Source organism: Mauremys mutica, chromosome 26 (genome assembly GCF_020497125.1).
Source record: "Mauremys mutica isolate MM-2020 ecotype Southern chromosome 26, ASM2049712v1, whole genome shotgun sequence".
In the NCBI taxonomy this organism is placed as follows: domain Eukaryota; kingdom Metazoa; phylum Chordata; order Testudines; family Geoemydidae; genus Mauremys; species Mauremys mutica.
In genome coordinates, this window is record NC_059097.1 from 8,889,655 (window position 1) to 8,914,121 (window position 24,467).

At 51.3% G+C, this 24,467-nt stretch overlaps 1 protein-coding gene and 1 long non-coding RNA gene across 3 annotated transcripts in view; one reads left to right on the forward strand and one right to left on the reverse strand.

The window, feature by feature from the left end:
- Positions 1–1,357: 1,357 nt before the first annotated feature.
- LOC123356700 lies at positions 1,358–19,476 on the reverse strand. Of its 2 annotated transcripts, XR_006575409.1 has the most exons (4): positions 19,436–19,476; positions 12,903–13,043; positions 7,998–8,124; positions 1,358–1,416 (listed from the first exon to the last, which is right to left on the reverse strand). It is a non-coding gene; the product is annotated as an uncharacterized LOC123356700 (long non-coding RNA). The 2 variants fall into 2 exon arrangements; XR_006575408.1 differs by lacking the exon at positions 19,436–19,476 and having other exon boundaries at positions 12,903–14,102.
- Positions 19,477–19,496: 20 nt separating this feature from the next.
- Positions 19,497–24,467, forward strand: part of LOC123356634 (zinc finger protein 665-like) — a 638,684-nt gene continuing 633,713 nt past the window's right edge. Inside the window, exons 1-3 of the mRNA XM_044999990.1 lie at positions 19,497–19,629; positions 23,350–23,418; positions 23,716–23,804. Coding sequence (XP_044855925.1) covers positions 23,763–23,804 — 42 coding nt within the window. The 5' untranslated portion in view covers positions 19,497–19,629; positions 23,350–23,418; positions 23,716–23,762. The remainder of the gene's footprint in view (positions 19,630–23,349; positions 23,419–23,715; positions 23,805–24,467) is intronic.

Sequence of the window (24,467 nt, forward strand, 5' to 3'; positions counted from 1 at the left end):
ACCAAACCAAAACAAGTGCTGGAGAGAGGTCAAATAAAAATCGGGAACTGAAATCCCCCAAACACTTCCCCTAAATGTACTAGTAGAATTTTGTGTTTGTATTTTATATAATTTAGAATGAAGGATAAAGAATAAGAATGTAGCATGTATTAAATATATTGGTGTATGATCTGATCATATCCTGCCAAGTCACCCTTTTTGAATAGCAGAAAGGAATGGCCTTATGGGCCAATGGGCAGAGATACAGCAGCCAGAATCTGTGTCTGGACTGATATCAAGGCAGTAACAGACCTTTGAGGGTCACCAATTTGTTGTAGGTTTAGCATTTTAAAATAAGTAAAAGAATGCCATGATTGTTTTCTTTTGCATTGCAATTTGATATTCCTGTTGAAAATGTTGTGCATAAATTAAATCTGTTGTGTGTGTGAATGAGGAATGTACGTGTTAAGAGATAAGTGTGAAGGCCATCACTGAACCAGATGTACGAGGGAGGAACTGGAGACAGACGTAAGGGCACCAGGAGGCTGCAACACGCCCCTATTGAAATGTCAGAGGAGGGCAGATTGACGACTCTAAAGATGAGACAGGCACCTATCAGGGGGGACTAGACAGCTGTAATCAAAACGACCATGGGTAACTCCCTGAGGAACTTGATGAAAGAAAGAGATAAAGGATGAGAAGGACAATTTAAGAAAACAAGCACTCGTCAAACAACAATTAATTAAAGCATGACGGTGCAAAACTCATTGGTCCTAAAGAAGGAAAATCACTATATAAACAGGGTGCCTTGCCATGAAACTTTGGGTTTGTCCTGCCAAGAATTCCCCAGAGCATCATATCGTGTCCGACACAACCTGGCTCTTCCTACATGTGATCAACCTAGCTGGCCACAAGATTGATCCATACTCTGGACGGGTAACTATAACATCGACTGGCAGGACAGTGTATGTGTGGGGTGCGATTGACTGCATATGCTAATTGTTGTATCTTCAATAAATGCGGTGTATTGCCTTTTCCACTGAAAAAGATCCCTTGTGCTTCTTATAAACATAACACAAGTAGGAGAGAGGAGGGGATCAATTTGGTCTTCACACCCCATTCAAATTCGCATGGGGAAGGGAGGCAGCTACTGCCTGCTGTCTGCTAGGATCTACAGAAAGCCATGAGCTATAGTTACCCTGAGGATACGATCCCTGCTAGGAAAAATAATGAACCGAGAGACCTCCCCAAGAGCTTTGTAGGGCATCCCAGATGTTTCCTTCAGGCACTTACAGATTCTGAGTTGGTTTAACGTTTCCTCACCTGTGCAGGGAGCTCTCAGGATCTCTCTTTCCTCTGAACCCTGGAGGACTGGGACCCATGGCTCTTCCCCTTGTTCCACCTGGGAGATCACATCAGGTATGGAAACTGGAAACCCTGCCCAGATGAAAGAAAACAATGGAGTTCAATTGATTTCATAAGACTTTGTCATAAAAAAGATTCTATTAATTTAACTTCAGTGCTTAGTGTGACCTGCTGTGCCAGGGGCAGTTCTCACTGAAAATGCCAAGGTTAGGGCAGGCTGAAAAAGGGAGAGCAGACGCTCCTAAAACTGTGCTTCTGATTCCCCGCATGGGTAATCGAGAAGCTGAAAAAAGAAATCACACAACCCCCTTTATTGCATTCCAGTTCTCTGACTCCCAGTCAGCATCTAGGTCCAGTACAGTGAGAGGTTATTTAAAAACTTATTTTAAAACTCTGCTCACATAAACAAAATGTTCTTCTGACCCCAAAGGGTCAGCCATGTTACCAGGTCAGTATAGGTTTGGCCATGCTGCCAGCCAATCCATTAGCATCTAAACTAAAGGTTTATTATAAAAGAAAAGAAAGAAAGGAGTTGTTAAATGGGAAAGCAGTCAGATACATTCCGAAATCTATATATCAGGTTCTTAGCAGTACTGGTGAGTTGCTGGCTTGAAAGTCCATCTGGACCACATCCACAGTTTGTATAGGTCATTCAGTCCTTTGGTCAAGGCTTCAGTTTGTAGAAAAGTTGCTCCAGAGGGAGGAAGAGGGACTGAAGACAAAATGGAGATGATGCAGGTGCCCTTTATATTCATTTTGCCATGTAGCTTGTACTTCCTGTGTCCCAAACACAAGCTTCACAGCACGTGGCATGTAAAAGCCTTGGAGGTCTCATTACACAGGCATAGCCCTGCATGTCTTGCTGACTCAATAGGTGTATCCCCTTAGTCCTTTCCATGGGTTCGCTGTACAGCTGATGACCCTGGACGGGCCATCAAATGAGCTAGGCAGTGCTGATGCCAATATGTCTGGGGGTGTCACCCAGAAACACTGCACAAGTCTGGAAATACAGATATACCCTACATATCTATAACTCACAATACAAAGGTATTGTACATAGAAACAAAATTATCATACCTGGAAAATCATAACATTTTCACTGACACATTACATGGCATATCTAGCACGATTCATTGCAATTTTTTCATATTGGTATTAATAATAAAATAATAATAATAATATAAAGTGTCTCACAATTCCCAGTAAACCAGTGAATTCCCAGGGCCAGCTCCCCAGGTCACTGAAGATGCCAAACACACTGCTTTTGAGGGATTGAAATACCCACATATCTGCTGGGAACACACACAGACACTGTGTCAGTCTGTACCCCTATGTTCACTCTTCTAGAAAATTATGATCAATTTTGTACACAGTATGGCTTGTGAGGTATCATTTGAAAACACATAATTACTGAATATTATCCTCCTGTTAAAATGTGTATCAACACTTATGTAAACTTATGAGATTTTACTGTATGATATTACTGAAAAAGTTACAGTTCTGGGGAACAGCCACAGACCAGTTCCTCAGAGACATCAAGGCAAACAGCTGGTCAAACAGCCATTCTCTGGAGGGGGATGGTGTGAAGAAGACATTTACATTCCATCACAGAGACCACTTGAAGCTCATATCTCCAACAGACAGCCTGTCACCATGACTCAGCTGAGAACTGAAGTGGTTTCTAGTACAAAGGATTGAATTATAAAAAGAGGTAAGGAAAATGCTTGAGACTCTCTCTCTCCCCTTTCCCTCTGCTCATGACAACTTCCAAAGAGCTGAACTTGGGCAGCAAGGGCGGGTTAGGCAGAGTCCTGGCTGAAAGGAAAGTCAGCCTGTCTCAGAATATGGTCAGAGAAACATTTGCTTTCAATCCGTTTTAGCTTGTTAACTTAGATGTTAGTTTTTGTTTTATCTTGTTATCTTTTATAACCAATTCTGAACTTTTATGCTTCATTACCTGTAGTCATTTAAAATCTTTTTTTTTTCCGGTAGTTAACAATCTTGGTTTATTGTTTATCTAACCAGTGTGTTTGGATTAAAGTGTGTTGGAAACTCCGTTTGGGATAACAAGCTGGTGCATGTCATTTTCCACTGACGAAATGACAGACTTCATATGAGCTTGCGTTGTTCAGTAGTGTGCTGGACAGTGCAAAAGGCACATTTCTGGGGGAAAGTCTGGGAGCAGAGAATTTTCTGGGGCTCTCCTGTGGTGTACTGTAATTCGTGAGTCGCTGACTAGCAGCACTCAGTGCTGTGTAGCTGGGAGTGAGTTACAGAGACTTGGTGGGATAACTCATATGATTGGAGTACTGTCATGGATGGATATAAACTGTTCAGCAAGGACAGGCAGGGCAGAAAAGGTGGGGGAGTTGCATTGTATGTAAGAGAGCAGTATGACTGCTCAGAGCTCCAGTATGAAACTGCAGAAAAACCTGAGAGTCTCTGGATTAAATTTAGAAGTATGAACAACAAGGGTAATGTCATGGTGGGAGTCTGCTACAGACCACCAGACCAGGGGGATGAGGTGAACGAGGCTTTCTTCCAGCAACTAACAGAAGTTGCTAGATCACAGGCCCTGGTTCTCATGGGTGACTTTAATCACCCTGATATCTGCTGGGAGAGCAATACAGCAGTGTACAGGCAATCCAGGAAGTTTCTGGAAAGTGTAGGGGACAATTTCCTGGTGCAAGTGCTGGAGGAACCAACTAGGGGAAAAGCTCTTCTTGACCTGCTGCTCACAAAGAGGGAAGAAATAGTAGAGGAAGCAATAGTGGATGGGAACCTGGGAGGCAGTGACCATGAGATGGTCGAGTTCAGGATCCTGACACAAGGAAAAAAGGAAAGCAGTAGAACAGAGACCCTGGACTTCAGAAAAACAGACTTTGACTCCCTCAGGGAACTGATGGGCAAGGTCCCCTGGGAGAATAACATGACGGGGAAAGGAGTCGAGGAAAGCTGGCTGTATTTTAAAGAAACCTTATTGAGGTTGCAGGAACAAGCCATCCCGATGTGTAGGAAGAAAAGTAAATATGGCAGGCGACCAGCTTGGCTTAACAGTGAAATCTTTTCTTGTCTTAAACACAAAAAAACAGCTTACAAAAAGTGGAAGGTTGGACAAATAACCAGGGAGGAGTATAAAAGTATTGCTCAGGCATGCAGGAGTGAAATTAGGAAGGCCAAGTCACACTTGGAGTTGCAGCTAGCCGGAGATGTTAGGAGTAACAAGAAGGGTTTCTTTAGGTATGTTAGCAACAGGAAGAAAGTCAAGGAAAGTGTGGGCCCCTTGCTGAATGAGGGAGGGAACCTAGTGACAGAGGATGTGGAGAAAGCTAGTGTACTCAATGCTTTTTTTGCCTCTGTCTTCACAGACAAGGTCAGCTCCCAGACAGCTGCACTCTGCAGCACGGTATGGGGAGGAGGTGACCAGCTCTCTGTGGAGAAAGTAGTAGTTCGGGACTATTTAGGAAAGCTGGATGAGCACAAGTCCATGGGGCCGGATGCGCTGCATCCGAGGGTGCTAAAGGAGTTGGCCGATGAGATTGCAGAGCCATTGCCCATTATCTTTGAAAAATCATGGCGATCGGGGGAGGTCCCGGACGACTGGAAAAAAGCTAATGTAGTGCCCATCTTTAAAAAAGGGAAGAAGGAAGATCCAGGGAACTACAGGCCAGTCAGTCTCACCTCAGTCCCTGGAAAAATCATGGAACAGGTCCTCAAGGAATCAATCCTGAACCACTTAAAGGAGGGGAAAGTGATCAGGAACAGTCAGCATGGATTCACCAAGGGCAAGTCATGCCTGACTAACCTAATTGCCTTCTATGATGAGATAACCGGCTCTGTGGATGAAGGGAAAGCAGTGGATGTGCTATTTCTGGACTTTAGCAAAGCTTTTGATACAGTCTCCCACAGTATTCTTGCTGGCAAGTTAAAGAAATCTGGGCTGGATGAATGGACAGTAAGGTGGATAGAAAACTGGCTAGATGGTCGGGCTCAATGGGTAGTGATCAATGGTTCCATGTCTAGTTGGCAGCCGGTATCAAGTGGAGTGCCCCAAGGGTCGGTGTTGGGGCCGGTTTTATTCAATATCTTCATTAACGATCTGGAGGATGGTGTGGACTGCACCCTTAGCAAGTTTGCAGATGACACTAAATTGGGAGGAGTGGTTGATACGCTGGAGGGTAGGGCTAGGATACAGAGGGACCTAGACAAATTAGAGGATTGGGCCAAAAGAAATATGATGAGGTTCAACAAGGACAAGTGCAGAGTCCTGCACTTAGGACGGAAGAATCCCATGCACTGTTACAGACTAGGGACCGAATGGCTGGGCAGCAGTTCTGCAGAAAAGGACCTAGGGGTTACGGTGGACGAAAAGCTGAATATGAGTCAGCAGTGTGCCCTTGTTGCCAAGAAGGCTAATGGCATTTTGGGTTGTATAAGTAGGGGCATTTCCAGCAGATCGAGGGATGTGATCATTCTCCTCTACTCAGCACTGGTGAGGCCTCATTTGGAGTACTGTGTCCAGTTTTGGGCCCCACACTACAAGAAGGATGTGGATAAATTGGAGAGAGTCCAGTGGAGGGCAACAAAAATGATTAGGAGGCTGGAGCACATGACTTATGAGGAGAGGCTGAGGGAACTGGGATTGTTTAGTCTGCAGAAGAGAAGAATGAGGGGGGATTTGATAGCTGCTTTCAACTACCTGAAAGGGGGTTCCAAAGAGAATGGATCTAGATTGTTCTCAGTGGTAGAAGATGACAGAACAAGGAGTAATGGTCTCAAGTTGCAGAGGGGGAGGTTTAGGTTAGACATTAGGAAAAACTTTTTCACTAGTAGGGTGGTGAAGAACTGGAATGGGTTACCTAGGGAGGTAGTGGAATCTCCTTCCTTAGAGGTTTTTAAGGTCAGGCTTGACAAAGCCCTGGCTGGGATGATTTAGTTGGGTTTGGTCCTGCTTTGAGCAGGGGGTTGGACTAGATGACCTCCTGAGGTCCCTTCCAACCCTGAGATTCTATGATTCTATGATACATGCTGGAGACTGTGTGTTAACTGCCCAGGAGTGGCTGTTCTCACAGTAAAGCAGTGTTAAAGACACCCCAGCTTGGGGAACTGAGAGGAAACAGCTGTTTAACCACAGTACAATCTGGACTGTTAATGTCACAGACACTCAATTTCAATGAGTGTCCTAAAACACAGAGGAAGTAAATCCATGTCTCAGATATCGAAGACTCCAGACAGAGGGCAAGTCTCCCTGGCACTTGCTTCTTGCTGACAGAGAGGTCCAGAGACAATGAGAGAGTAAATTTCCACTACTTGCATCCGATGAAGTGGGTATTCACCCACGAAAGCTCATGCTGCAAAACGTCTATTAGTCTATAAGGTACCACAGGATTCTTTGCTGCTTTTACAGATCCAGACTAACACGGCTACCCCTCTGATACTTGACAGAGTCCTGGGGAAGCTGGGAACAGGAAGCATGGGCTGGTGGGGTTCAGTGGAGAAAGGGAACAGGAAGGGCAGGGATATCACTGAATGCAGGATCTCAGCAGTACTAGATGTCAGGATAGCACATAATGCAGCCCACTGGAAAACATAATCCCAACTATACATATCAAATGATGGGGTCTAAATTATCTGTTTCTACTCAAGAGGGGGATCTTGGAGTCACTGTGGATAGTTCTCTGAAAACATCCACTCAAGGTGCAGAGGCAGTCAAAAAAAAACCCAGAATGCTGGGAATAATTAAAAAAGGGATAGATAATAAGACAGAAAATATCATATTGCCTTTATATAAATCTGTGGTGCGAGCACATCTTGAATACTGCGTGCAGATGTGCTCGCCCCATCTCACAAAAGATATATTGGAATTGGAAGAGGTTCAGAAAAGGGCAAATAAATCATTAGGGGTATGGAAATCCCTGGGTGTGAAGAACACTGGGAAATTAGAAGCTATAATTCAGAAGCAAGAGACTCTAATTATTCCGGAAAAGCAGACTGAGGAAAATAAGAATCAGGTCATGTGACTTCAGGAATGAGGGACACAAAAATCCAAGGCGCCTGCAGAGAAGAGAGATTGTGGCTATTACACACGGTGATGGGGGAGCAAGACTCTCAATGTGTCAGGAAGTTTCACTACCAACCTAGGCCATTTTCACATGCTGGGGTGCAACCCAGCTCAGTGAGGAGTTGTGTCATCTGTAATCCTGGGTGAAATTCTAAATTCTGATGCTGGCGCTCCCCTGTCTGGATACTCCCAGCCAGCATTCAAGGACGCACCGAGTGTCTGTGTGATAAGTAACCCTGGACCAGCAGCTCTCACTCCTGCAGCCTGCTCGTTACACCCCAATCACATTCTGGTTTGGGTGGAGAAGGCTCAGGGTTTGAGAGAAGGCCGGGGCTGGAAGCTTCTGTTGATTATGCTGGACGTAAGCCCATTTTACTTGAGCAAACAGGAGCTATTTGACACTGTGCGATACTGCTCCTGTGCTCTGTTCCCAAAGTGTTCTGCAGCAGGGGAGGGTCCCTGGTAGTGTGTGTGTCACTGGCATATTGCGGTGATGCTGAAACAGGACAGAGTAGAGGAGGCATTGTGGGGCTCGTGTGAACCTTATCTCTTCATTTCCCCTTCCAAGAACCGAGGGGACAGGAACCCTTACCCAGCAAGGTCACATTCTCATAGTTCTCCTGCATGATGTCTCTCTAGAGAGCTCTCTGAATGGGGTCCAGCAGAGCCCACTCTTCCCTGGTGAAATACACAGCCACCTCCTCGAACTTCACCGGCCCCTGAAAGAGCAAGAGTCCAACACTCAGTACCTGCTGCCCCGTTCACAGCCCCACTATTTGTGGGGGAGAGGAGCCAATCATATGAAAGCTCTAGGTGGCTCACAGTCAACAGAGTCCCACCCCCACCCCACTCAGAGTATCCTGGAAACAACAAGATGAGGAGACAAAGAGAGAGCCCCTTGTCTCTCCCAGCAGATCCATCACACACTGATACAGGAGATGGAGCCCCTAGCAGGATCCAGGGAGAGCTCCCTGGTAGGAAGCCCAACACCCTCCTCATTGTGAGGAGCTACATATGAAGGGAGGGGAATCTCCCCTAAACCTGACTCATGGGTGCCCCTTTCATATCTCACAGCAGCTGCTGGTTAGTCGGGTCAGGCTCCAGCAGTGGGAGTCTGATCAGTTTTGCTAGCTCCATGTAGGTGGATTATTTTCTGTTCAACAAATTAGAGCATTTCCACCTACGAACCTCATAGGTCTGGTCCTAGAATCTAGGCTGCTTATTAAACAATTCCCAGCAATTAAACAATTGCCACACCCTGTCCTCCTCCCTTTCCCCACCCTGTGCATTTCCTGCCCTTCTCCAACCTGCAAACCAGACTGTGCAAACCTTCCCATCTCCGGTGTATTCGCTGTCCCTCCCCCACTGCAGAAACCCACCAGCAACCCCCCGATAATCCCTATATGAACTGGCTCCACTGCAGCCATTTCTCTCTCCTGTCCCATGGGAGGATGGGATGAGCTGGAGTGAAACATGGATGTCATTCTGCAGCCTGTCTAGGTGAGAAGGACAGTTCTGGAGGTTTCAGAACAGGCTTTAGTTAATTTCACATCACGCTTCCCCGGGCCCTAGGGTAACCAGACAGCAAGTGTGAAAAACCAGGACAGAGAGTGGGGGGTAATAGGAGCCTATATAAGAAAAAACTGCAAATATCAGGACTGTCCCTATAAAATTGGGACATCTGGTCACCCTACTTTCCCTGCAGATAGACAGACATCCTAGATTCTGCCATGCTGAGAAAATGCTCAATCTCTTTATTACACTGCAGACCTGGCCCCTCCTGCCAGGCTAAGCCCACAGACACATTTTTAACCTCCCTTCTCCCTCCCCCTAACAAAGTCTTTGAACAAAATGCTAGAAAAAAGGAAAATGAAAGGAGTCACTTTCGACGATTCCCTCTGACCCCATGGCAGCCACACCCCAGCAGGAGGGATATGGGTCAGGAACTAGGTTTTCCTCTGTCTGATCCTCATCTTGTCCACAGGAAAGTGATTCTACCCAGGGTGCAGTAATTAATCTGCCCAGACAGATGTGAGATCTGGAAATCTCTCTCAAAACTCCTCTCTCCCACGGCCCCTTTCAGTCTCTCTTTCTCCTTTTCCCTGTCCCCTCGCCCTGCCCATCTGGTAGGAAAGTCCCATTCCTGAGTTGTTTGCTCCCCCATGGCTGGATTTGCTCCTGCAATTGCTAATGGGAGGAGAAATGAAGGGGGGGGTGTTTGTGTAGAGTCATTTTAATGTCAGACCCCAGCATTTTCCCTTGGTTTCTTTTAGTTACCTGGAGTCTCTGGCTCAGAATTTAGTATTAACAGGGCCTATGGGGCTAGGACCAGCTGGAGAAAGTAATCATCTGGGCCGGGCAGAGAAGCAGCTTTAATTAACGTCACTTCCCAGCACAGAACCCTGCTGGGGGAGCAGCAGCTGCTAAGCCTGGTCTCCCAGATCACAATGGAGGCTGCAGCATCTGACCCAGGAAGCTGAACCACAGTATCCTGAGCAGAGAGGGACAGAGCGTTTGAGCAGCTTCCCTCCTTTAGCTCTCTGGGGAGAGCAGCTAATGAGAGCCCCTCCTCACAGGGAGAATTGCTGATCTCATTTGCACCACTGTTCATCTGGAGTCACTCCTTGTCTTTCCATACAGTGACTCTGGATTAACAATGGTCTCAGTGAAACCAGATTTCAGAAAAAATGATTCCAGAATGCTGTGGAAGAGACCATTGTGTGGCAGTGCTGACTCCCTTCCCACCTCCCTCACCCTCCAGATCTAGGACAAGGACTCGGGGCACAAAGTTTCTCAATGGAACCAAAAGTTCCTTCAGTTTTCAAGAGAGGAGAAAAGCAAAATCTGTGTTTGGTAAGTGGATAGGAAGTTATCCTGGTGACTGGGCGTGGCCAAGGAATGACGGGCAGTGCTTGGAGCCAGGATTCTGTCACAAGCTGATCAGGGAAAAGGAGCATGGTTAGTAGCAGCCCCCACAGCCCACACCCAGGGTCCCCCAGACACCCCCCAGTATCACCCAGCCACGGTCCCACTAGATATTCCCTGGGACCAAGCCCCCAGAGTCCCTGTCAGGGACCCCAGATGCTCCTCAAAGCCCCACCAGCCAGGGAACCCCCACAAGACCTTCACTGCCAGCATGGGGATCCCAAAGGGTTCCCTCCACCAAGAGCCCCCAGCAGCCAGAGACCCCACCAAGGGACCCCCCGCACCGGGAACTCAGTCCCTCACTGCCTGCCTGGGATTCCCCCACTGCCTGCCCTTCAGCAGGATCTGCCCTGCTGTTTGCCTGAGACCCCCTGATGCTTTACAGCGGGACCCCTCACCCTGTCTGCTTGGCATCCCTGATCTGCTAGGGATCCCCTCCCCCACAACTCTGTGCACTGGGCATGGCAACGATCCCAGGAGCCAGTGGGGGAAGCCCAGACAGAGCCCCTGGCACAGCACCAGGCTCCCTCTAACCCCTGCCCCACCCCTAAGAGATGCCCACCCCCATTGTTCTGCAATCAAGAGGCCCCCAGCAATACCCACCTCCTGGATCCACAGCCTTAGTGCTGGGCACATCAGAACCACCCCCTGAAACCTCAAACCTCCAGAACCCACCAACCTAACTGGGGTACCCCCTGCCCAGCCACCCAGAGGCCTCCCCCACCACAATGCCCCTTCAGCTGCAGCTGCAATCTCCCCAAACAGACACACATGTCCCCCAGCAACAGTGTTACCTCACAGTGTGTGATAAGTGTATATAAAGTTATCACCACTCCTGCTGGCCAGTCACACAGGCAGAGGGAGCCCTGGGGGATGCTTTTTGAACAGGAGAATGGAAGGCCTGGAGGTCCAAAATAGGTAAGAAATGTCCATGGCCTGTCACTAGCAAATAATGGCCACCATGGAGCCACCCCAGAGGTGGCTGCATCTTAGCACTGCGGGAAGCAACCCCTCACCGAGGCCATTTGCCATGGGGCTTGGGATACTTCTCAACTCACACTGCACTCAGAGCAACCTCCTCATCCCGTGCCAGCTGGAGAAAAGAAAAGGGTCCAGCCAACTCTCCCATTACCAGCTGGGAACCACTGATCCCCAAACAGGGGGAGGCCTCTGGCTTTGATAGGTATTAAATATGTGGCTGGTCTCTTCCATCAGCAAACATTGTAACAGAGGTAAAGGAGGGAACAAATGATTCTCAAAGGAGAGGGGAAAGATGATCACTGGGCAATTTAACCCCCTGCGACCTCCAGGATGGAGAACGACTCAGGGCAACAGGTTCCCTCCAAGGAAGGAAGAAGTTGCTGGGATTTAGAAATATAGGGAACAGCCCAAAACCCGACAGGATTTTTAAATTGACATTTGATAATGACATAGAAAGAGGCAAACCCTGAGTTTTGAGATCAGTGTTCAGAAATGAAAGAGAAATGATGCAAATTGGAGGGATTTTGGATCCATTTTGCAAATTATAGGGAGGAAAGTGGAAAATCGGAGGGATTTTGTATCAGTTGTTGATATGAGGTAACATCTGTGTGTCTTTAACATCAATATTTGATAAACGAATAAAGAGGAAATGGGCAACATTTGCAAACATTTTATATCCATGTTCATAAACCTGAGAAAAGGTGGGGGCAGTACTACTCAAAAGGATCTGGGGGTTACAGTGGATCACAAACTGAATCTGAGCCAGCCATGTGACTCAGTTGTAACGAAGGTTAGTTCAGTACTGGAATAGGTTACCAAGGGAGGCTGTGGATTCATCATCATTGGAGGTTTTTAAGGACAGGTTGGGCAAACACCTCAGTGTTGGGGGGCTGGACTAGGTGACCTCTCACGGTTCATTCAAGCCCTACAGTTCTCTGATTCCATTCTGAGGAAACGTTTGATCATTTTATTACACCACTGACCCGGCCCACCACACTGGCACTAAACAACGGAGACATTTTGAAACCCTCCCAATAACAAAGTCTGGGAACCAAATATGAGACAAGAGCAGAACGAAAGGAGTGATTTGGGGGATTTCCCCTGACATTGTCCCCAGGCCAGCACACTCCCACAGCCGGGGGCACAGGGAGAATCAGGAATCGGCTTTTCCTCTCCCTGCACCTCACCTTGTTCACTGGAAAGGGAATGTGCCCCGGATGCTGCAGTAAGTGTGGGGGGGTAGGTTAGAGATCAGGGAATCTCTCCCCCCAATTATTTCTCCCACTGCCCCTATCAATCTCTCTCTCCCTTTTCTCCTTGTGTTTCCCATCTCCTGGACCTCCGCCTCTGGCGGACAGCCAGCCATTCCTGGGTGTTCGCTCTCCTATGGCTGGATCAGCTCCTGCAATTGCTAAGGGGAGGAGAGCTGTGGGGTGAGGAGGGGCTATTTGTGCAGAGTCACTTTCATGCCCATCCCCAGCACGTTCCCTGAGGTCTCTATCAATCACCTGGAGTATCTGGCTCAGATGTTGGTGTGGGCAGAGCCTCGGGCTGGCCCATGGAGCTAGTTACAGCTGGGGAAAGTCCTCACCTTGCCTGGGCACAGAGGAAGCTTCGCCCCAAGTCACTCCCGAGCCCAGACCCCACCGGGGGAGCAGCAGCTGCTCAGTCTGGGCTCCCAGATCACAATGCAGGCAGCAGCGTCTGATCCAGGAAGCTCAACCCCAATATCCTGAGAAGAGAGAGAGACACAGTCAGACAGAGACTGAGGGCTTCCCCCCATTTAGCAACAACTGAAACCCCCTCCCCAGAGGGGCATATCCTGATTTTATTTGCCCCCATGTTAATCTGGAGTCACTTCATGTTCTTCCTTGAAGTGTCTCTTGATTAAGAAGGGGGAGAAGGATTCACAGCAACAGTTTCCCTCCAAAACCTGGAGTTCCAGCAGTTCTGAAAACGGGGAAAGAAGCAAAGCCTGTCATGATTTCATATCAGTAATCGATAAATGGATAGAAAGTTATCAGCAGCCCCTGCCAGCCATTCACACAGGTTGAGGGAGCCCTGGGTGATGCTTCTTTAACAGGAGAATGGATGGCATGGAGGAGACAATTTTTTTAAGAAATGTTCATGCCTGGTGACTGGCAGATAATGGCCAATAGGGACCCACTCCAGACACGACTATATCTCAGCACTAGGAGAAGCAACCCCTCATGGAGACCATTCATCATGGGGGTTTGGGATACTGCTGGTGAACACGGTGAGGGGCAAGTGAGGGGCTAATACAGTAGCAGGAAGATTCGCAGCCACTCTGGGGACAGCCTGGGCAGCAAGGAGCCAGGCACAGACTGAGCCCTCATCCTGTGCCCCCTGAGGAAAGGAAAAGGGTCCAGGCAACAGTCCTGTGAGCAGCTGGGAGACACCGTTCCCCCCAAACAGGGGGAGGCCTCTGGCTTTGATGTGTATTAAATATGGGGCGAGTCACTTTCATCAGCAAACATTTTAATGAAGATAAAGGGGGAAAGAAATGAGTCTCAAATGAGAGGAGAAAGTTGAACATTGAACTCCCTGCAACCACCAGGATGGAGAATGACTAAGGCAAAAAATTCCCTCCAAAACAGGAGAACTTGCTGCAACTAAACATGGGAACGTCTTCAAACACAAGATGCTTTTTAAGACATTTGATAATTACATGGAAAAAGACAAAAACTGACAGCTGATATCCATGTTAAGTCATTAAAGAGAAAAGGGGAGAAATCTGGAGAATTTTTCGTCAATTTTCACAAACTAGAAAGGAAAGTGGGAAAATGAGAGTGAATTTCATATTGTTATTTGACAAATTGAGAGAAAACGGGAAACCTCTGCAAAACTTTTCTAAATATATTCAAAAAATGAGAAAAGGTCAAAATCTGAGGATGTGTTATGTTAATATTTTATTATTAGTGAGAGATGGAAAAAAATCTCAGGGAATATTAAATTAGAAATAGATAACTAGAGAGAAAGGAGGGCAAAGTTTTAGGATATTCTCCTGAAGAAGAGATCTGTGTGTAGCTCAGAGATTTGTCTCTCATATCACCTGAAGTGGTTCCAATAAAAGATATTATCTCACCTACCTTGTCTTTCTAAATGCACATTGGAGAGAAAAACTGCAGCTACTTGTACACCGGGAGGTAAATTAATTATCAAATGTAGCCCACAGATCCAGCTTTAGCATTTATTTTATGCAGCAGTAATGGAAGGAACCTACAGGCCTGTATCCTGTACGATACTGGCTTGAACAGTTAGCGTAAGACTTGAGGCCTATGAACTCTGACACAGTCACCCCTAACTAAGGGTATGGCTACATTTGAGAGTTGCAGCGCTGGTGGAGGCTTTCCAGCGCTGCAATTAGTAACTGTCCACACCTGCAAGGCACATCCAGCGCTGCAACTCCCTGGCTGCAGCGCTGGCTGTACACCTGGGTCTGCTTGGGGTATAACGAGTGCAGTGCTGGTGATGCAGTGCTGCTCGTCAAGCATGGCCACACACCAGCGCTGTTATTGGCCTCCAGGGTATTAGAAGATATCCCAGAATGCTTTTAACTAAATTACTCCCTTTGTTTTGTTCTGCTGCCTCTCTTTGTTTTGTTGTGAACTCGGGGCTCCGGGAGCTGCTTATCTAAAAAACAAACACAGCTCCTGTTTGCTGTGATCAATCTGTAACTGACTGTGAACAATCAAATGAGAGAACCCACTACCTTGCTGTGAATGAGGCAGGCAGGGGGAGGAGTGTTTGCTTGAGGATAGAAAGCGGGGGCAGGGGGGAGAAAGGGAGTCCGTTGGAGCAGCTGCTTATCTGGTCTGCAGGCTGTTTGCAGTTAAGAGTAAGGGGTCGGGAAAATTTTCTGATTTTGCAAGGCAGGGAGCTGATACACAGTGTCGGCTCCAAAAATCCACTCTCTCTCCCTCCCAGGTCCCTGTCACACTCCACCCCACCCCCCTCTTTTGAAAAGCACATTGCTGCCACTTGAATGCTGGGATAGCTGCCCATAATGCATCACTCCCAACAGCGCTGCAAAGGCTGCAAATGTGGCCACACTGCAGCACTGGTAGCTGTGAGTGTGGCCACACACCAGCGCTTTCCCTACACAGCTGTACGACCAGCGCTGTAACTCCCAGTGCTGCAACTCTCAAGTGTAGCCATACCCTAAGGTTTGGAGAACAGGAAACAGTGTCTCTAAGGGAGAATTTTGTCCATAAAGACACCAGCCAACCAGAAGAACATGAGCTAACACCGGCATTTCAATAGAACATCCGCAGATGTCTGACCACAGGAGTGCCATGGCAACGAATTGACACATTTGACCCCAAGATCATGAGATCATTAATACACTAACCTATAGGAGGACACCCCAATATTAATAGAGAGAGGAAATACAAATAAAGAAGAGGGGAGAAACCCCTACTGAACATGCATTACACCTGCGGCATCAGCAGAACATATTATCCACTACACAAGAAAGAGATTTGCATGTTGCTGTAGATAGATCAATGAAAAACTCCACTCAATGCACAGCTGCCAGCAAAAAAGCGAACGTGTTCAGATTCATAAGGAATGGGATGGAGAATAACACCAAACATTTGTATATAAATCAAGGGGGCAGCCTTGAATATCCTGGGACCACCATGGCGACTACAGCACTGCACACAGGATATTGTATATCTATCTTTGAGAATTGGGGAAGAAAGTCTAAAAAGAAATATTTGATGATGAGAGAAAACCACCCAGATCTGAAGAGATTTTATACTAAGTAAGTGACAGTAATTGGACAGTTTGATGGGATTGTATATGGAAGTTCCATAAACGGAGAGTAATAATCCCCCCCGCCCCCCTTCACATAGGCAGCAGGGAGCCCTGTGGGGAGGTGCTTTAAGAGGGTACGTGAGGGGAGTGGGGAGCAGGAAAACTGCCTGGCAGTGGGGAGGAGGCAGCAGCAGAGGTGGGTAGGTGATTGACAGCTGGGGGGAGCCGCATTGGGCAGTTGGGGGCAGCAGTAGCCAGGACTGTGTAACCTTGGGCGGGACAGTCTCCAGTGGGGACTTTTTCCTTCTGTCCCCTTCCTTGCCTTGTTGCTGGCAGAGAATGGCCAGCGCATCCCACCCCAGAGGCAGCTGTGTCTCAGGGCTCTGCAAGCTGCACCCATTAAGCCCCTTCTCATTTGGGGAATGATTCAGGACAATTTCCCAAAGAAAGAAAAAAAAAATTGCCACAGGTCAAACAGGTGTGAAAATATCCCAAACCTGCGACTGTTAAATGAACATTGGAGAATTAGAGAGAAAATGGGGCAAAATCTGAAAAGGAGACTAGAGAAAGTGTCAATCATTGCTCCATCAACAGGACCCTTCATGGACCCGATGCTGCTTTTACACCTGAGAGGAGACTTCATGGGGCCATGGTAGGAAGTGGAGACCCAGTGACTTGAGGCTAATGGAGGGGACCAAAGCCGAACCAGCAGCCCAGGGTGAAGGGTTAAGCATCAAGTGACTGAGGATCTGTGTTGTGGGAGGAGCGCTCACTCAGGGTATGGCTACACTTACAAATCTGCAGCGCTGATCATCCAGCTGTGCAGGGCCAGCGCTGGTGTGTGGCCACACTCACAGCTACCAGCGCTGCAGTGTGGCCACATTTGCAGCGCTGTTGGGAGTGATGAATTATGGGCAGCTATCCCAGCATTCAAGTGGCAGCAACATGCTTTTCAAAAGAGGGGGGTGTGGGGCAGTGTGAAAGGGGGGGGAAGAGAAAGTGGATTTTTGGAACTGACACTGTGCAAAATCAGAAAATTTTCCCACCCCCTTACTGTTAACTGCAAACAGCCTGCATCCAACATACTCTCTTTCCCCCCTCTGCCCCCTCCCCCTGTTTCTCTCAAGCAAAGCAAACACTCAACCCCTGTGAATGACTCCTTTTCTCGCTGCTGGTCAAGCAAAATGCAAACACTCAACCCCTGTGAATCACACAGGGAGGAGGATCTCATTTGATTGTTCACAGATTGATCACAGCAAACAGGAGCTGATAAGCAGCTCCAGTAGAGCAGCTCCAGTAGAGGTTCACAACAAAACAAAGACAGGCTGCATAACAAAACAAAGGGAGTAATTTAGTTAAAAGCATTCTGGGATACACCCTTATACCCTGGAGGCCAATAACAGCGCTGGTGTGTGGCCACACTTGATGACCAGCGCTGCAATCCTTATTCCCCATGCTGAGTGAGGTGTATGGCCAGCGCTGCAGCCAGGGAGTTGCAGCGCTGGAAGTGCCCTGCAGGTGTGGACAGTTACTAATTGCAGCGCTGGAAAGCCTCCACCAGCGCTGCAACTCGCAAGTGTAGCCATACCCTGAACCTGACAGAGCTGAAATAGACTCCTATGAAAGACCAATTTAGAAAGTTGCCCTCAGAGACTTTCTAAATTGGTCTCACACTGCATCAGACATTTGCTGGGTCCTTCCACCAATTCAAGGATTGTTTGATCTTGGTGGGTAGCAACAGTGGTTTGTCTAGGCAGTGGGAGGCTGGGACAGCAGGTGGGCCTGGGTTCCCCACATCAGTGGTTCTCAACCAGGGGGACACCTACACCTGGGGGTGACCAGGGGTCTTCCAGGGGGTCCATCAACTATTCCAGATGTGGCCCTAGTTTTACCACAGGCCACAGAAAAAGCACCAGCGAGGTCAGTACACACTGAACCCCCAGCCAGTGACTGGCACACAGGGGGCTCGGGGCGCCAGGCAGGGACCAGGGCACCATGAGGGGATCGGCGCGCGGGCAGGGACCAGGGCACTGGGTGGGGGGGAAGCGGGGAGCTCGGCACACCGGGCGCGGGCAGGGACGGGGGGGGAGAAGGGGGGAGCTCGGCGCGCGGGCAGGGACCGGGGGGGGGGGAGAAGCGGGGAGCTCGGCGCGCCGGGCGCGGGCAGGGACCGGGGGGGGGAGAAGCGGGGAGCTCGGCGCGGGCAGGGACCGGGGGAGAGAAGCGCGGAGATCGGCGCGGGCAGGGACCGGGGGGGAGAAGCGGGGAGCTCGGCGCGCCGGGCGCGGGCAGGGAGAAGGGGGGGGGAGAAGGGGGGAGCTCGGCACGCCGGGCGCGGGCAGGGAGAAGGGGGGGGGGAGAAGGGGGGAGCTCGGCGCGCCGGGCGCGGGCAGGGACGCGGGGGGGGGGTGGGGGGGGGAGCTCGGCGCGCCGGGCGCGGGCAGGGACCGGGGGGGGGGGAGAAGCGGGGAGCTCGGCGCGCCGGGCGCGGGCAGGGACTGGGAGGGGGGAGAAGGGGGGAGCTCGGCGCGCCGGGCGCGGGCAGGGAAGGGGGGGGGGGAAGGGGGGAGCTCGGCACGCCGGGCGCGGGCAGGGACCGGGGGGGGAGAAGGGGGGAGCTCGGCACGCCGGGCGCGGGCAGGGAGAAGGGGGGGGAGAAGGGGGGAGCTCGGCACGCCGGGCGCGGGCAGGGAAGGGGGGGGGAGAAGGGGGGAGCTCGGCACGCCGGGCGCGGGCAGGGAAGGGGGGGGAAGAAGGGGGGAGCTCGGCGCACCGGGCGCGGGCAGGGAAGGGGGGGGGAGAAGGGGGGAGCTCGGCACGCCGGGCGCGGGCAGGGAGAAGGGGGGGGGAGAAGGGGGGAGCTCGGCGCGCCGGGCGCGGGCAGGGACCGGGGCACGGGGGCGGGGTGGCGGCGGTTCTGGGCCGGGCGCGGGCGGGGACCGGGGCACCAGGGGGAAGGGGGGGCTCTGGGCCGGGCGCGGGCGGGGCCCGGCGCTGGGGGTTGCGGGCGCGCGGCGCCCACCCCCGGGGGTTCAGTGTCTCGCTCTCCGGTGCGACGGGGACACTCACCAGCCGGGCCAGAGACCCCTGAGGCTCCCCCCGCCCCGCGCGCAGCCCCGCCCCCGGCTCCCCCCGCAGCGCAACGGCCCGGCCCAGCCCGGCCCTGCCCCCGAGAAGCGAGAAGGCTCCGGGAGCTCTAGTCGGGGCCGCTGCTCCGGGGGCACGGGTGTGAGAGGCGCAGGCTGGGGGAGGGGCGCGGGACCGGGGCGGGGGGGGACTCTCTGCGGGAAAAGGGGAAGAGAGGCGGGGAGAGGGAATCAGGCTGACCTCGGGGCCCGCACTTACCTGGAGTGGGGTGGGGTGGTGAGGGGAGGGCGGAAGCGCCCCCGGGGCAGGCTGGGAGATGTAGTTCCTGACTCTCCCGGAAGCGGAAGTGACGTCGGCAGAGGAGACGGATCCGGGCTGCAAAGGAGCGTTGGGCGCTGCGGCTCTGCCTGGCTCGCGTGGGGCCGTTGGAGCCTCTCCCGGGCCGGAGAAGGGTTGGTGCCCTGGGCATGCGCAGATCGCGGCGGGAGAGCCCTTCATTAACCCCCCCCCGGCCCCGGCCCCGCTGGAGCCGCCCTGGGGCTGCCCCGGGCTCCGCCCGCCCCGCTGCGGAGCTGCAGCCTCCAGGCCCCGGAGCGAGCCCCGGGGGCGGGGCCGGGCGGTGACTCTGCCCCAGTGCCCGGGGGGGACCCGGCATCTCGCAGCGCCGGGATCTGCTCCCTGGGGGGGGGCAGCGCCCGCGGGGGGCTCGGAGCTGCTGCCCCCGCAGGAGCCCAGCGCCCCCCGGCCCGGCCAGGCTCTGCCCTGGGGCCCCGCGGGGGGTGCCGGGGGGAGGGGCCCGGCCCCACTGGGGTCCCTGCGTGGGGCCGGGCGGGGCTGGGGCGGGCGGGAAATGTCAGTGCAGCCCGGACATGGCCGGGGGGGGCAGGTGACCCCCGAGGAGCGGGGAGAGAAAGGGGGGGGCTGAGATCCCCTCGGATTTACCGCTGCCCCCTCCCGTGGGGACCCCCCTCCTCCCCCGTCCTGCCCCCTTTCTCCCTAGAGAGCCACGAGCAGCGCCCAGGGTGACCCCCCTCCCCCAACCCCTGAGAAGTTCCCTGTCCCCCCCCCCGCGATTGTGCCCCATTTTCTCTCCCCTTCGCCAATGGCCAGTTCAGGTCTCAGGTTTGGGGGGTTTCCCCCATTTCTACCTGCAGGGATTTGTCCTTGTGCGGGTGGGAAATGGTTCCCCCGAGTGATTTCTGAGCTGGGCAGAGGGTGAATGGGCAGAGGCTGGGGGAGCCTTGAGACAGGGACACCTCTGGGCTGGGCTGGGGGCACTCTCTGCGGACAACAGGGCATGGGAAGGGAGGAGCAAGTGTCCCCCATGAAGACTGCCCAGCTCCAGGCTGCTACCAGTAGCACAGTCCTAGGCAGAGTAGTTTAATATACTATGCCTGGTGGGGGCTTTCTCCAGCTAGGGCCAGCCCCTGGGCCGGAGCCCCCTGGTGAGTGAGAGACCCCGGGGTTGGAGTGGGGGATGGTGCTAGGGCTGGGTAGGAAAGTGACTCTCTTCCCTCAGATCTTGGTGGTTTTCTCTCATCTTATCAAATACATAGTTTGTGACACTTTTTCTCTGTAAATCTCAAAGATTCATATAAAATACCCTAAACATTTGCCCCACTTCTCCATAGTTGTCTGTTTCTAATTGAATTTGCCCTGAGATTTTCCCCTATCTCTCTAATTATAAAATATTAAGAAAATCTCAGATTTACACCTTTTCTCAGGTTCTTGAATATGGATATAAAATGTTTGCAAATGTTGCCCATTTCCTCTCTATTCATTTTATCAAATATTGATGTGAAACACTCAGATTTTACCTCGTATCAACAACTGATAGAAAATCCCCTCGATTTTCCACTTTCCTCTCTATAATTTGCAAAAATGGATCCAAAATCTCTCAGATTTCCATTGTTTCTCTTCCATTTCAGAACTTTGATCTGAAAGCTCAGGTCTTGCCTCTTTCTATGTCATTATCAAATGTTAGTTAAAAATCCTCTTGAGTTTTGGGCTGTTCCCCATATTTCTAAATCCCAACAACTTTGCCTTTCTTGGGGGAACCTAAAAGGTAATAATTGGAGATATACCAATCTCCTAGAACTGGAAGGGACCTAGAAAGGTCATCAAGTCCAGCCCCCTGCCTTTACTAGCAGGACCAATTTTTGCCCCAGATCCCTAAGTGGTCTCCTCAAGGATTGAGCTCACAACCCTAGGTTTAGCAGGCCAATGCTCAAACCACTGAGCTATCCCTCCCCCCTAACCTGTTGTACTGAGTTGTTTTCCATCCTGGATGTTGCAGGGGGTTAAATTGCTCAGTGATTATCTTTCCCCTCTCCTTTGAGAATGATTTGTTTCCCTCTTTTATCTCTGTTAAAATGTTTGCTGAAGAAAGAGACCAGCCACATCTTTAATACCCATCAAAGTCAGAGCCCTGCCCCTGTTTGGGGGATCAGTGGTTCCCAGCTGGTAACAGGAGAGTTGGCTGGACCCTTTTCTTTTCTCCAGCTGGCAGGGGCTGAGAAGGTCACTCTGAATGCAGCATGGGTTGAGAAGTATCCCAAACCCCATGACAAATGGTCTCCATGCGGGGCTGCTTCCCACAGTGCCAAGATTTAGCCACCTCTGGGGTGGATCCATTACTTGCTAGTGACAAGGCATGGAAATTTCTTACCTATGCCCCTCCATGCCTCCCCTTCTCCTGTTAAAGAAGCATCCCCAAGGGCTCCCTCTGCCTGTGTGACTGGCCACCTGGGGGTGGCGATAAACTTTCTATTCACTTATCAGACACTGTGAGGTAACACTGTTGCTGAGGGCAAGGGGTGGCTGTGAGGGGAGATTGCAGCTGGAGCTGAAGGGGGATTGTGGTAGGGGGAGGCCTCTGGGTGGCTGGGCAGGGGGTACCCTAGTTAGGTTGGTGGGTTCTGGAGGTTTGGGGTTTCAGGGGGTGGTTGTGATGTGCCCAGCCCTGAGGCTGTGGGTCCTGGAGGTGGGTATCGCTGGGGGCCTGGTGGCTGCAGAACAGCCGGGGTGGGCATCTCTTGGGGAGGTGGAACAGGGGGTTAGAGGGAGCCTGGTGCTGTGCCAGGGGCTCTGTCTGGGCTTCCCCCGCAGACTCCTGGGATCGCTGCCATGCCCAGTGCACAGTGTGTGGGGGAGAATCCCCGGCGCTAGGCAAGGGGATGCCAAGCAAGCAGTGTGAGGGGTCCTGCTGTAAAGCATCAGGGGATCCTGCAGGGGGGAAGGAGGGGGTGCCAGGCAAAGGGCAGGGCAGATCCTGCTGGAGGGCAGTCGGGGGTCCTAGGCAGGCAGTGAGGGACTGAGTTCCCAGTTGGGGTCCCTTTCAGGGGATCTCTGGCTGCTGGTGGCTCTTAGTGGGGGGAACCCTTTGGGTTTCCCAGGCTGGCAGTGATGGTCTGGTGGGGGTTCTCTGGCCAGTGGGGCTCTGAGGGGTATCTGAGGTCCCTGGCTAGGGACTCTGGGGGCTGGGTCCCAGGGAATATCTGGTGAGACCCTGGCTGGGGGGATTGGGGGCTCTGGGGGCTGCTGCTAACCTCTCTCCTCTCTAATTAACTTATGCCAGAATCCTGGCTTTAAGCACTGCCTAACATTCCCCGGCCAGGCCCAGTCACTGTGATAACTTTCTTTCCACTTATCAAACACTGTGAGGTGAAATCACAGATTTTGCTTTTCTCCTCTCTTGAAAACTGCAGGAACGTCCAGTTCCATAGGGAAAATTTGTGCCTCGAGTCCTTGTCCTAGATCTGGGGTTGAGGGAGGTGGGAAGTGGGTTAGCACTGCCACACTATGATCTTTTCCACAGCATTCTGGACTCATTCTTTCTGGAATCTGGTTTCATTGAGACCATTGTTAATCCAGAGTCACTGTATGGAAAAAGGAGGAGTGACCAGCTGTACAGTGGGGCAAATGAGATCAGCAATTCTCCCTGTGAGGAGGGGCTCTCATTAGCTGCTCTCCCCAGAGAGCTAAAGGAGGGAAGGCCACTCAAACACTCTGTCCCTCTGCTCAGGATATTGGGGTTCAGCTTCCTGGGTCAGATGCTGCAGCCTCCATTGTGATCTGGGAGACCAGGCTTGGCAGCTGCTGCTCCACTAGTGGGAGTTTTGTGCTGGGAAGTGACCTTAATTAAAGCTGCTTCTCTGCCTTGCCCGGCCCAGGTGAACAAGAAAAGGAGCAGCCAGAGGAAAAGCCAGTTCCTGACAACATATTCCTCCTGCTGTCGTGGGGTCAGTGTCCAAGGGAATCCCTCACGGTGACTCCTTGGCTTCTGCTCTTTTCTAGCCTTGTGTTCAGAGACTTTGTTACGGGGTGGGGGAAAGGGAGAAGGGAGGTTAAAAATGTCTCTGTGGGCTTAGCCTGGCAGGAGTGGTCAGGTCTACACTGTAATAAAGAGATCAAGCATTTTCTCAGCATGGCAGAATGTAGGATGTCTGTCTGCAGGGAAAGGGCCTGGGGGAATTATGATATGAAATTAACTAAAGCCTGTTGTGAAACCCTCACAATTACCCTTCTCACCCTCCCAGGCTGCAGAATGATGTCCACGTTTCATTCCATTTAATCAGATCCTCCCATGGCACAGGGGAGAGAAATGGCTGCAGTGGAGCCAGCTCAGGTAGGGATTATTGGTGGGAGTGGTTGGTGGGTTCCTGCTGGAGGACAGGGACAGCAAATACACCGGAGATGGGAAGGTTTTCACAGTCTGGTTTGGAGGTTGAACTGGAGCAGGAAATTCACAGGGTGGGGAAAGGAGGAGGCCAGGGTGTGGTAAACCTGCTGGGAATTCTTTAATAAGCGGCCTAGATTCTAGGAACAGATCCAGGAGGTTGGGAGGTGGAAATGCCCTAATTTGTGAAAGAGAAAATAACCCACCTATATGAGTATCAGAGGGGTAGCCATGTTAGTCTGGTTCCGTAGAAGCAGCAAAGAGTCCTGTGGCACCTTATAGACTAACAGACGTTTTGCAGCATGAGCTTTCGTGGGTGAATACCCACTTCTTCAGATGCACTTCTTCAGGGTTACCCACGAAAGCTCATGCTGCAAAACGTCTGTCCACCTATATGAGATTAGGAAAACTAACCAGACTCCAGTGCTGGAGCCTGATCCGACTAACCAGCAGCTGCTCTGAGATATGAAAGGGACACCTGGCAGTGAGGTTTAGGGGAGCTGCCCCTCCCTTCATATCCAGCTCCTCAGAATGAGGAGCATGTTGGGCTTCCTACCAGGCAGCTCTCCCTGGACCCTGCTAGGGGCTCCATCTCTTGTATCAGTCGGTGGC